We start from the raw sequence: 13,459 nt of genomic DNA, 5'->3' as shown, positions 1-13,459 counted from the left end.
CCAGTGGTGCTCAGTCCGATCCATTGTTCATGTGTACATGTGTTCAGAACAAGTACTGACCGCAGTAAAGCACATATATTAGACTTTTGATGTAAGGAGATGGCTTAGATTTTAACTTATATTGGCAGCACAGCAAGTTTATGAGTTAGAACCGACCCAATAATGAAGAATGAGGTGATAAAACAGAACCTCTGTCACATGTTCACTTTAATTAGGCTTTAAGGTGAGATAGAAGACAGATAATGCATTCACAAAGTAATAGGAGCAAGTCAGTTTGAATTGCATCTTGGCTTTTATGAGGTGGGAAAGATCTGCTTCAGAGAGTCATGGTCAGTATGATTGAAGAAGCTTCATTGTATGCTGTCACATGTGCTGCAGCTGTACTGCACTGTATCAATGGACCTCTGCTGAGCTGGTTCTGCATCCCTCCATCGATTACTGGAACTTTCCCTTTAGCACAGACCTCCATGTTTATAGCTGCCCGTGTGCTTCGACCTCACAGTGACTGGAGTTTAATTTGCAGTCAACAAGAGGTTGGAGACGTTCAATAAAAAACACTGAACAGGTTTTACTGGTCTCTTGTTGCCCTGCACCTGGAAGTAGGTCACAGTAATGTGACTGTTACGATCGCATTTCTCACTTAGTGTTGTTTATAAAGTAATTTGCACCGATCATTTTTTTTTTTTATGTTAATGTTCCTGACTATGCATTGAAACCAGAGATTCATACATACAGCAGCTATTACCACTCACCGACGCATCCCATTTGTTTTCTCTGCAGGTGACCCTAAAAGCTGGCAGAACAAGTCTCTCCCCGGAGATCCCAACTACCTAGTGGGAGCCAACTGTGTGTCTGTGCTCATCGACCACTTTTAAGGGGAGTCGAACAGACTGGGAGGCACAATGTTGCTGAATGTGGGAGAAATGAAGGCGACGGACTCATATTAGAACACACATAAACACTGCACATGCGCTACAGCTGCAGTCCAAGCGTACAAATACAGCACACAGTGGAGTATGAAGGAGCGCCGGTCAGTGCTGATTACTGACCCAGATGAAGGCGAGAAAGTCTGTCCTCATATTGAAGCATGCCCCATGTCTCTAAGATATCAACACTAAATATAAAGTGGTGTTTGCTCCTGTCATTTACAGAAATATACCTGGATGGATGGCTTTCGAAGCAGCATATAGGTGCTTTAGAAAGTTTTCAGTATATTTATGCTATATGTGCATATAGTATATATAGAAGTATCAAAAGGAGTTGCTAAAACTGTGTTTAGGAGTTCATTTCTAAGTTTATTTTTCAGTTCAGAGGACAGAATATGAAGAATTACTGACAGGTTGAGGTAAATGTATTAAAGGTTTGAGACATGTAGGGACGTTTGAAGGTATCCATTGAAGGAAACAGTTCTAAACCGAAGCAGCACACTTAAAGACACCTTCACTCCTTCCTTTGTTCCTCCTTTTCCTGTGATATCCTGTAGCTTCCTGGCTTCCTTCCCTGCTCCCTGAGCACCTCATCTTCTCCTTCCAGCCTGAGGGAGATCTATGCATGTTCTTTACTCAGGTTCTCTAACCTTCCTCAGTTCCTTCCTGACATCTCTTTCTTCTTCTTCCCTGGTTGCTCTTGCACTCACACACAAATAAGCAGTGATGCCTTATCTGCAGATTATTCACTTTTCATAAAGAAAAAACATAACTTATGAAAAATTATGGTATAATGTCAGTTGTTTTTGCCATTTCTTTGTGGACCCACTGTATAAATAAATGGGTTTAGCACACAATAACAGTTGGCTAAAGATAACAAAGGTAAGCTCTTCTTTCATCTGCTATGCATTACTGAAAAGACAGATAAGAAGTGGCTGTAAATAAAGATAGCATATTGCCTTGTTTCTTTTGTTTGTAAATGAACTTTTTGTATGTCTTTCTTTTTTTGTATAAAACTTAGAGAAAACATATTAAAAAGCAGAAGAAAGTGAACAGGTTTTCTTTGTATTCTGGATATACCCTCAAGCCTTTGAACAGTAACCAACAATGATACATCGAACCTTTTTCTACCAATATATTGACACGATGTTGTGGACGCAGAAAAAGTACTTTTTACTTATTGGAGGATCTCAAAGTACTTGAACTGAAAGACATTAAAACATGCGCTCTGACGGTGTCCCCCTCACTGATTTGTGATACTGGATGCTATATTGTGTGCCCTTAAATGTATTTTTGTACTAATAGACATATGTACGGCACACTGATACAGTTTTATTTTTAGTATAACACAGCTTTAATTGAATATTAGTTCTTCACGTGTGGCTGACTTTTTTTTTTTCTCCTCTTCGACACTTTTACCACTGTATTAATAAATAAAATCATTTTTAAAATAAAGTCCATGGAAGGTGTTTTCATATGCCTATGCTGTCCTTTGTTTTTCCTCTATTTTGTTGTTTGTTTTTGCTTGTTTGTTGATCTTCACTTCTTTTTTGTTGCACTATTCTGATATTACATTTAATCCAGTTCTTCAATTTAATTTTGATTGTCTTGATTAAATGCTTTCTAAAACCAATTAAACAATAATAATAAAAATGTAGGTTTTCAGTAAAAAATGTAATTTATTGCTGCAAAATAAATGCCTCACCTTAATGCTCACTTTTGCCACATACATTTCCAAATTAATAAACTTTAACCACATTTATTTTGGGATTGCTCATTTCAGCTCTGCATTACCTCAGTTTACCGCTAGGTGGCGCAGGAAGGCTATAAAAAGGTTTCCTGTACAAGGTCAGAGATAGTGAGGTGCTTGGAAGGCAGTAAATTACAATATATCGGATGATGTACAGGGGTTGGACAATGAAACTGAAACAGCTGTCATTTTAGTGTGGGAGGTTTCATGGCTAAATTGGACCAGCCTGGTAGCCAGTCTTCATTGATTGCACATTGCACCAGTAAGAGCAGAGTGTGAAGGTTCAATTAGCAGGGTAAGAGCACAGTTTTGCTCAAAATATTGAAATGCACACAACATTATGGGTGACATACCAGAGTTCAAAAGAGGACAAATTGTTGGTGCACGTCTTGCTGGCGCATCAGTGACCAAGACAGCAAGTCTTTGTGATGTATCAAGAGCCACGGTATCCAGGGTAATGTCAGCATACCACCAAGAAGGACGAACCACATCCAACAGGATTAACTGTGGACGCAAGAGGAAGCTGTCTGAAAGGGATCTTCGGGTGCTAACCCGGATTGTATCCAAAAAACATAAAACCATGGCTGCCCAAATCACGGCAGAATTAAATGTGCACCTCAACTCTCCTGTTTCCACCAGAACTGTCCGTCGGGAGCTCCACAGGGTCAATATACACGGCCGGGCTGCTATAGCCAAACCTTTGGTCACTCATGCCAATGCCAAACGTCGGTTTCAATGGTGCAAGGAGCGCAAATCTTGGGCTGTGGACAATGTGAAACATGTATTGTTCTCTGATGAGTCCACCTTTACTGTTTTCCCCACATCCAGGAGAGTTACGGTGTGGAGAAGCCCCAAAGAAGCGTACCACCCAGACTGTTGCATGCCCTGAGTGAAGCATGGGGGTGGATCAGTGATGCTTTGGGCTGCCATATCATGGCATTCCCTTGGCCCAATACTTGTGCTAGATGGGCGCATCACTGCCAAGAACTACCGAACCATTCTTGAGGACCATGTGCATCCAATGGTTCAAACATTGTATCCTGAAGGCAGTGGGGTGTTTTGGAGGTGGGGTGTTTTGGAGGAGCGAGTCAGGAAACATTTTCCTCCACCAGTATCACGTAGTGACCTGGCCACTATAATAAGAAAACTACCAGTACTACTGTTTTATTAGAGATAGGCAATGATTCTCAAAATAACACTGAGCCATTACTGGTTGAAGATTACATGAGCCAGTTATCATTACAGAAGATGCTATTGGAAAGTTGAATGGAAGGAACAAGCGTAGTGGCCAAGGGTGCACTAGGAACAGGGATATATCACACCCTTTGAAGGTTGTAAAGCATGGTTCATTCAAGTGCGTTGTGGAGAGCCACAAGGTCTGGACTGCACCTGGGTGCTTCAAGAGTTACCGCACACATGCATTGTGCTAAACCGTTACTGAACAGGGACAACATCAGAAGTTCTTAACCCTAAGGAGGAAACGGACTGTCGTTGTTCAGTGATCATAAGTCCTCTTTTCAGAAAAAAATTACAATTCAGCTACCTTTGCTTCTCCAGTGTAACTGCATGAAAAACCTTGATGTTCCCAAATAGCAGAGTTTAGTGACAGCTGGGAGCTCTCTCTGTTTTGTTCTGTTTTAGCTTCACTTTGCACCACAGAACGTTTTATTGCGCTTTGCACTTAGTTCCAAACATAAACATATTGTTTGTGTCTGTATGCCTGAGGTCATCTGACAACCTCTCTATGACCAGTGGAATCAACAAGAACCTAAAGGCTAATCCCACACCCATACTGATCCCATCTGTCACTTCTACCACACACCTCACCACTGTCTCACTGTTAAGTGCAACACACAACGGCATCTGACATGTCCCTATTCTTTTCTATCAAATGATTGACAGCGATCCTTTTAGAACCTGTTCTACTCAGAAGTGTTGATGTTTCCAACAAAACTATCCAGGACTGGAGTCATGTCTTGTCCTGTCTTGACACATTTCAGCACGACACATCTAATGTGTGTTAAAGGCTGTAATTCACACATGATAATTGATGACACTTGCCACAGAGCTCCAAATGTGTGTCCTGCATCATCGTCACATACTTCATCATAGAGTACCACATTTCCTCTCTTGACACCTTATATATATGCTTTAAAAACAACAGCAAAACTGTTTAGCTCTTTCTGGCTTTCTCTGTTCTTTTCCATCAACATTGATGAAACAAATACTTCATCTGTTGTAGTTTTTGCTGGCATGAAACCACTGATTGTCACCTCTCTCTTTAATCTATAGCTGTGACGAAGCCTTCTTATATCTCCATGGCATAGCTCATCCACTGTCCCTCTGTAGTTACAACACGCTAACTACCATTTCCGTATGGGGCTAATATGGATAAGGAAAGAGCTTGAGATATTAATTGATTATATCAGTTTGCCAACAGCTCTGGGTCAAAGGTGGGACCCATATGGGTTCTATATGTGCTTCACAGTTTCAACTGATGATTGTAATGCCCATTTGAGACCCAGTTAAAACCTATAGGGTGCCCAACTGGGCACAATCACAAAATCATGTTGGAGTCTTGGATATGTTTCTATTTCAATTGATATACGTTTGACCTGTAAAGTTGGGGCTTATGGTTATAGAGAAGGCAGTCAAAATGCAACAAGAGGCTGTGGGAGGACTAAGAGTTTATCTATCATCCCTTTGCTTTACTACACTCCAGGATTTTACACGATTTATGTTTCGATTAAATTCGCTTTAAAAACATATTTTAAAATATTTTGAATTGTTATGATGTTCATCTCTTAATCTTTGTATCTGCTTCGTTTTCATCCTGCACCACATCCCCTCCGGTAACAAGTCACCACAGTCTTTTTTTTTTCTTCCTCTTCCTCTTCCTCCTTATGGTGCCCCCCCGCACCCCTCCCCTGGCCCCTTCCCTGTCGTAGTAAAACAGTCCACCCAGCGCTGCGCTACGCTGCGCAGCGCTGCGCATCGCTGCGCAGCGCTGCGCAGCGTAGCGCAGCGCAGCTCCCCGCCATGCAGACGCGCACAGTGGCTGGTCTCCAACACGCAGTGAGCACCTCCTGTTCTGCCTGCTGCTGGCTTCGCTGTCGTCTGTGAACACCGCGGCTCCTTCAGACCTGCACCTATTTACAAGAAAGCAAAGCAGCCTGTTTTCAGACGGTTTTCTTGTTTTTTATGAACGCTCAAGGACTCGGAGTTTATGTTGTGAATTTATTACGCGTCTTCATCCCTCGGTCTCAAGTTGAAGCGAGCATGACAATGGTGCATAGCGGGGTGACAGCAGCATAATGCGTTTTCGGGTTTTTTCTTGACTTTATGGAATGGGTTCTTTGCCAGAGCAGTCAAAGAAGACTTCAGTCGCTCATTTTTTACATGCTCGACTTAAATAAATATAAGTCCATAGTTAAATATCCATGTCTGTGTGCTGCTAAACCTCAAGTGCCTCGTCCAGTCCACCTTTCAGCTGCAGAGCATCTCTAATTGGAGCGTCTTTAATTGATGGAGATCATCCACAGTGAGCTCTGACCACGCCGTCCAACAGAACCCAAGCTGTAACAGGACGCTGCCGCTCGTATTGGATGCTATTGTCTTTCTTCTCCTCGCCTACGGCGCGTCTAACCCGGTTCAAGGATCCCTCTCTCTCGTTTTTTTGGTAACAATGCCGGTGAACGCGCTGCCCCGAGGCGGCAGCAGCGGGATCAGCGGCCCTGGATCCCTGAGCCCCGTTTCCTTGTCCCGCAGCTTGACCCGGCTGAGGGAGTACCGCACACGGACGAGGATCATGCTGGCTCTGGGAGTCTCTCAGATGGTCCTGGGGAGTCTCATCCTGGCGGTCAGCTTTGCGGCTCTGGCGCTCACCACATCGCCCAGAGTGCGGCACTCATGTCCATTCTGGGCAGGTTTTTCTGTGAGTAAAAAAAACCAAAAACAAAAAAACACAAAGCTTACGCATCAATCCTGACGCAAGTTCTGTTATCCCACAGAAAAAAACGGAAATGGCTCCTATAGATAGTCAAAAATGAAATTTTACTGGAAGCAAGAAGTTATATCAGTATTATCAGCTGGCAGTCTTATTCTCAAGAAAAGGAAATTAATTTGTGTGGATTCAGCAGTTAAGTTTTGGAGGACATATTACACTCACTGGCAATGAAGGGTGAGCATAATAATCTACGAAGTTATATTTTGTTATATTTCTGATTTCGGTTTCTGTAAATATTTATGACCAACACATCATTGATTTCCTCCCAGCATGAGCATGGAACAGGGCTGGTCCATTAAATTTAGAGGCAGTAGGGCATAAGTGCAGGGGTGAGGGGAGGTCTGTGTCACAAGGGCCATCTGTGTGTGTGTGTGTGTGTGTGTGTGTGTGTGTGTGTTTGAGAATAAGGTAAGCAATGCCTCTTTGTCTCAGTGTTTGTATGTGTGGGTGAATATAGTTACAGGGGAACAGTGTGTAATCACAGAGGTCAGGGTTCAGAGGTCAGTGAACATTCTCCATCAGTGCTTGGGCGTGTTTGGTTGAGCTCCTGTGCAGAGGGTGTTTAAGGTTTGTCAGTTTGTTGTGCTTTGTATTACTCTGTGTTATTTTTAGGCATTGACATTTAATGCATTCTTATATTCAGGCTTTCTACACCAAAAGGAACTAAAATACAAAGTTTTTAAATCATTTAAATAACCAAAATATACGGAAGATCCTACATTTTATCCAGAATTGCCTTTCTGAGAATGAACATAAGCACTTACAGGACTAACCAGTGTTAGATCAAGCCTAATCAAATATTTTACTGTATTCAAACATTTCTTGCAATTAACTAATTTGGTTTTAATCAATAGAGCTTTTTGTTTTTTAAAATTTCTGATGGATTTTTTATTTGTTTGTCCAGACCTTGCATCTGGCCGGGACAGCATACGGTGCAGTGTTATACTTAAAGAACAGGGAAAGGTGAAAAATGGAGGACAGAAAAGAGGACTGAAACAGAGATAGGGCTAAAAAACTCTCAACAGGAAATGTATCTTAAAAGTTATGTTTTTAATTAATAGAAGAAAATCCAGCAAAGAGAAGACACAAGACCTGAGAGATGCATCATTCCTCAACTGATCATCTACTAATAAAGGCAGAGATTTCCACTGATAAATGATAGTTTTTTTAGGGATTTACGCTGTTGGTGCAAAATTCTTATTCTATGTATATTTTTGGTAGTTTTAATAGATTCAATTTATAAATAGGATCAGGATTTATCACAAAGGACATCAGTCAATGAGCAGTTGTTAGTTTGCTCTCCACAATTTAACATTCAGGCATATTTTGATTATGTAATTTAGGTTCAAACCCTACTGCACAACATTTGAATCAATGTGTCTGATTGTTTTTTTTTTTACAATCTTCCAATCAGATTAACCACATTAGCTCGTAGCCCCTAAGGCAGCTATTTAATGGGAAAAACAAAAATCAACTGTATTTATTAAAACCATTAGAAAGGGGATTAATAAATGAAACTTTTGCTTAAAATTCTTTAAATCTGAGAGAGATGTATGTAACTTTCATCAACAAGGATTATAAACCTGTTTAGAAAGTGAAATATTTTAAATGAGACCTTTTTAGCGCAGGGCAATACGTACGTTTAAGAGAAAACAGTGCTGTCGAGCAGAGCTGCAGAGCCAGGTGCTAAGAACAAACAGCACATTAGCAGTAACAATCACAGGCCATAGTGGTGCCAACATCCAGTTAGTGTTGTTGTGACTTGCTCCCAATCTGGTGACTGAAGGAGAGACATTTCCCTAAAATTACACATCAAAGCTGTGAACTACTGAGATCCTAACAACCCCCAAAATCCCCCCTCTAACCTTCGTCTTTATAATTTCTGAGCTATGGTTTTGCAAAACCAAAGAAACCATCTCAATCAGCTGGATTTAGAAAATCTCTGCAGCTCTGTTTAGTTACTTTTACAAGAATAAGACCAGTGCATATGATTGTAAAAGATTGTATTGCACTAGTAATGTCTAGAAATAATCTGTTCTAATTTTAGAGGAGGTATTGCTTTATTTCCTTTCACATCGTAAGAAAATGTGTTGCCAAATTTGTGAAAAATAAAAAGACCATTTCCAGGATTATCTATTACCATTACCAAACCTCTTTAGGGTTTTTATTGAAGTTAAACGTCCATATGAAGCAGCACAGTGACAAGTCGCAGTTAGTGCTGCTGTTTGGGGTTTAGTGTTGCACCCCTGGCTATGATGATGAACTAAACAAGTAAGAAAGGTGGGAACAATTGCATGTTTGTGTGCACGAGTGTGTGCGTGCAGACACCGTGAGAAGTCATTAAGCATCTCAGTGTGATGACTGGTGTGGGATTTCATCACAGTCACAGCAAGGGAAAGCGTAATCTTTACTTCCTACAAAGAGCAGTGACTGCTGAGCTCAGCATGGCCGCCCCTCCTCCTCCTTCATCAAATGCACTCGCACGCATTTAGAAACACGAACACACAGTTTGTGTCTCTGTGTTTTAGCACATCAATGGTTCTGTCTCTCTCATCCAAATTTTCCACATTTGGGATAAAAAACATTTTTCCTAATCATTTGTTGGACAGCATAATATCACACTCAATATTTATTCAATTATCGGGCCAATTGAGGCTAATCCTACACATATCTTTCTTACCCAAATCACAATATTCATATGCGATTTGGGTAAGAAATCATGAGGCAGGGTAGCAACAATGGACAGTACTAAAAGCTGCAGGCTGCACAGGGCTCAATCAGCTGCAGCTTTACCTGTTAGCTGTGAGACTTGCTGCATTGCCAGGTTTTGTTCAGTATTTCATGCCATTGTGACAGAGCGAGCCAAAAGGCCTTTGCAGCTGTCAGCAGCTGAAATGCACATAAAATTGCTGTCAATCTTGCAACTCAATGAATAAGGCTTGGTATTTTCAAATGCAACCTACTTCAGTGTATGCAATCTTTAAGAAGATGTTACTGCAGATATTTTTCACTATGCTTACAACAAGGCTTACTTTTTCTCACCATCTTTAAGATAATGGGATTTTCTCTCAATGCCTATAGCTGGATTTTCTCCTTTTATTTTTACTCCAAATCCATCCTGGTTGTGTGAAACAGGAAATCGTTCCTTTTCTGTGTGTGTCATTGTGCACACCTTCTCTTAGAGCAACACTCTAAATACTCAAATCTACACATTGGGCATGAACACAAGCAGCTTTACACAGTAATGTTGATATTACTTCTGAGAAAGCTTTTCTCTGCTGTGTTTCCAGCGTCAACCGTCATCAAATTCTGCATTAATCAGCTTGAATATGTCAACTTCTGTGTGTATTTTAAAAAGTGGTCTGCTGGGACTTATTGTGTTATAGGCAAAGATCCATTTTGGACTGAATTTGGCAGGATGAAAGCCATGTGATGACTGGTTGTCTCGGCGATCTATTAGTCAACTGGATCTTTGTTCCCTGATAGTTATTGGATGGAGAATAAATCCTGTTGTGAATTATTCTTACACAACTTTAGTGAGGCTTTGCTTTGTTTTTAGTACTACAACCATGTTGAATAGTACTCAAAACAATCCCAATGGTGATCCCTATCTGTGCAAAAAAACTACAGGTAAAAATATAAAAGCATTCAACAATGGTGGGAAGTTTTTTAAATTGTACCATCTTCAGACACATAATTTTAATGCAAAAGATTTGCTCACTCATCCAAACCATTAATCTCAGCTGTTCCAAACACTTCTATGGAGGAAGATGGAATAAAATCCAGCACTGAGGCATGCAGACTGCTTCTACAAACATTTGTAAAAGAATGGGTCACCTGTACAATAGTCCAGTTGTGAATTTTCATCACTACTAAATATTCAACAACTGTTAGTGATATTATACAAAAGTGGAAGCGATTGGGAATGACAGACCTTTTCATTCAGCATCAGTGCCTAACCTCACAAATCTGAAGAATGGTCCAAAAATCCCATAAACACACTTTTAAACCTTGTGAAAAGCCTTCCCAGAAGAGTTGAGGCTGTTATTTGAGCAAAGAGTGAGTCGACATCATATTAAATCCTATGGTTTAAGGATGGGATGTCACTAAAGTTCATACATTTATGATGCCCGACGAGCGATAGTGTATTTGTGAAGTCTTTTTGTGAATTTTGCCATTGCACTTTCTGGGTTTGTGCTGGTAACAATAGTATTTTTTTAAATCTGTTTTGATGTATAACCATGACAATATGACGGTTTTATTTGGGCATGCATGATTTAGCTTCATAAAGCAAATGAAATGCATGAAGTAAGATTTGAGAGAGAAGTGAGGCAGAAGCATTTTAGAGAGCAAGGACAGAAAAGGTTTAAACTATTCGTGCCATTGTTCTTCCCAGGGAATGAATGATCACTGCCAAATAAAAAGGATGTGCTTAGAGCCCTGACAGTGCACAGCGGAAATGTTGGGAATTTATGCACGTCACCAAAACACAGCTGCAGGAAAACATTCCTGACTCCGATTCCTTTCTGTTCAGCCCTGAGTTAGAAAGAAGGGATTGCAGTTTATGTTGAGAACAGATGGTGTAATCACACTACTGAGAAAAAGTGTCCCTGTAACTCAGACGATGAAATATTTGCTGCACATTTCAGTCTCTGTATTATTCAATTTAATAATGTTAAGACGGACAGAAAAAATCCTCATATTGTGAACATAATTTTACACTTAGCATGTAAACATTCTCCTCATGAGCATTTTGGCATGTGTGTGTTAGCATTTAATTTAAAGCAATGAGCAATAAGCTCCTAGCTTGGCTTCAGATTTAGGGTGTTTTCTTTCTAACAGGAAGGTAGGATTTCCAAGTTCAAATAATGCATTAAATCAAAACTATGACTAGGAAAGCCAATGTTCTCTCACCTCAAAATCTAATATGACTAACTATATTTTATAGTAGTTGCAGTAGCTGCACTAAATTATTTATTTGCACTTATTTTAGAATGTTTCTTATTCAGTCTCAATGACTGTTATTAACTATGGTCCAACAGTGTTTGAAAGCATGAAATGCAGAGGAATATGTTGTCAAAATGTTTTGCATTGCTAGTCGTACACTATGTTCACACTTAATGCAGGTCTTAATGCTCAATTCCAATTTTTGATGAGATCCGATTTTTTGTGGTTGTTCACATACTATTAATGCGACCAACATCAGCCTCCAGTGTGAACCCATCCACATAAAAAGAAGACGTGTCGTCACACGCAGCACGCTGTTTTTGCAGAAGTAATAATGGATGCTATGCATATTCGCTTGTGTATGTCAGCTCTGAAACTGTTGTGCAATTGGAGTCAACAAAATTACAATCAGCTCCATCCACGGTGCCTCCTTAAATACTATTGCAGCAAGACTTTTACTTTGAAGGAGACAGACTCTATCAGGAAGTAGAAACTCCAAACAGCATGTGAGCATGGTATAAATAAATAGAGCAGAATTCACAAAATCTCCCTTGCTTGTTTCGTCTATTGTTTACATGTGATTTTGCTGTTTCCTGCCTCTTTCAGTAAATCTGTCACACACAGTGATGTAAAAGTTGGATGAAATGAGACATGACTGTTTAAGCTGAGGTTGGTTTGTAAAAAAACATCAGATATGTATCTGATTTAGGACCACCTGTGGCATAATTCCAAGATCCAATTCCCAACCTTCAGCATAAATGGAGACCAGTACTAATTTTGTGACATCCCCCTCTTCACTCTGTTGTTAAAACAGAGACAGAATCTTCCATGGATGATCTTTATACTTCTATTTTGTCTTTAAAGAAAGAAAATGGGAAGAAAAGCAATATTTGTAGGGTCAATTAGTCCAATTGTAATGAAATTATTAAATGATGTTGCATCAAGGTGTGTCAGTACATTGCTTGTCCTCTGATGGGTTAGCGAAAAATGTGCCCATCATTTTTAGTTGTGGGTGCAGAAAGAAACGCCATAAATCTGCTCTGTTCCTTTGGGTCTTTGGCCTTGCAGCAAGCTGGTGTGAATTATCATTAATTACCTGACTTATTAGGCCCATGCAGTTTCCTGGCAACAGGTCTTAAGACAAAGCACACTAACACAATGCTAGTCCTGTGCAGCAGTTGCACATAAGTGTGATCCACAGCAAGAATTTGGAGAGTTGTCATGATTTCTGATGAAAAAGCTCTCTGTTTGTTTCATGTTGTGAATGGGGACATGTTTGTCAGGAAAGTTGACGTAAAATTTATTAGAAATGTCGCGCCTGCAGAGTCGCTCATGATTCATAACATCAAAGCAGAAGGATGAATGAAGTGTTAGCTTTACATTCAGTCAGCCTTTCTTCGCTGTTAGACCCAGTAGGAGCAGTTTCAACCCAGTGTCAAGCTAGTAAATATTGCGTGATTTTCCAATCAAAACCCTAATTATTAGAGCATGAATATGTAGTTGTGGTTGCTGTCCTCTACTTTAACACATTCCCATGTTTGACCTTTTAAAAACTCTTAAAAATATATACATATGGATTGGAGGTTGGAAGGATGGAGGGCTGGGTAGATGGATGGATTAATCAGATGAACAAAAGTACCTGTCAACAGGTGGCTGACACACAAAGCTTCAGTTGTGCCACTTCACATCTTTCAATAAAGAAAATAGCTGGCTGTCATGTTTGGAAAGATCATACATCATAACTACCCTGTCATAACATTGAAACCTGTTGTTAGTTAGAAAAGGTGCTCTGTCTACCTCATAAAGAAAGCATACAATGTAACTTCATGC

General features: G+C 40.2%; 2 protein-coding genes across 9 annotated transcripts in view; both read left to right on the top strand.

The window, feature by feature from the left end:
• The window catches only part of tjp1a (tight junction protein 1a), a 117,820-nt gene extending 115,439 nt beyond the window's left edge, over positions 1-2,381 (top strand). For all 8 annotated transcript variants that reach the window (XM_047364027.1, XM_047364036.1, XM_047364035.1 and 5 more), the window contains one exon: positions 781-2,381. In XM_047364027.1, the coding sequence (XP_047219983.1) occupies positions 781-875 (95 nt within the window). In that variant the 3' untranslated portion in view covers positions 876-2,381. The remainder of the gene's footprint in view (positions 1-780) is intronic.
• Positions 2,382-5,677: 3,296 nt separating this feature from the next.
• fam189a1 (family with sequence similarity 189 member A1) overlaps positions 5,678-13,459 on the top strand; it is a 116,589-nt gene continuing 108,807 nt past the window's right edge. The window contains exon 1 of the mRNA XM_047363430.1: positions 5,678-6,610. Coding sequence (XP_047219386.1) covers positions 6,362-6,610 — 249 coding nt within the window. The 5' untranslated portion in view covers positions 5,678-6,361. The remainder of the gene's footprint in view (positions 6,611-13,459) is intronic.

The sequence above is a fragment of the Girardinichthys multiradiatus genome, chromosome 4 (assembly GCF_021462225.1).
Source record: "Girardinichthys multiradiatus isolate DD_20200921_A chromosome 4, DD_fGirMul_XY1, whole genome shotgun sequence".
Taxonomy (NCBI): Eukaryota; Metazoa; Chordata; class Actinopteri; order Cyprinodontiformes; family Goodeidae; genus Girardinichthys; species Girardinichthys multiradiatus.
Note: the sequence above shows the minus strand (reverse complement) of the source record. Positions and strands in the feature narration are given on the sequence as shown.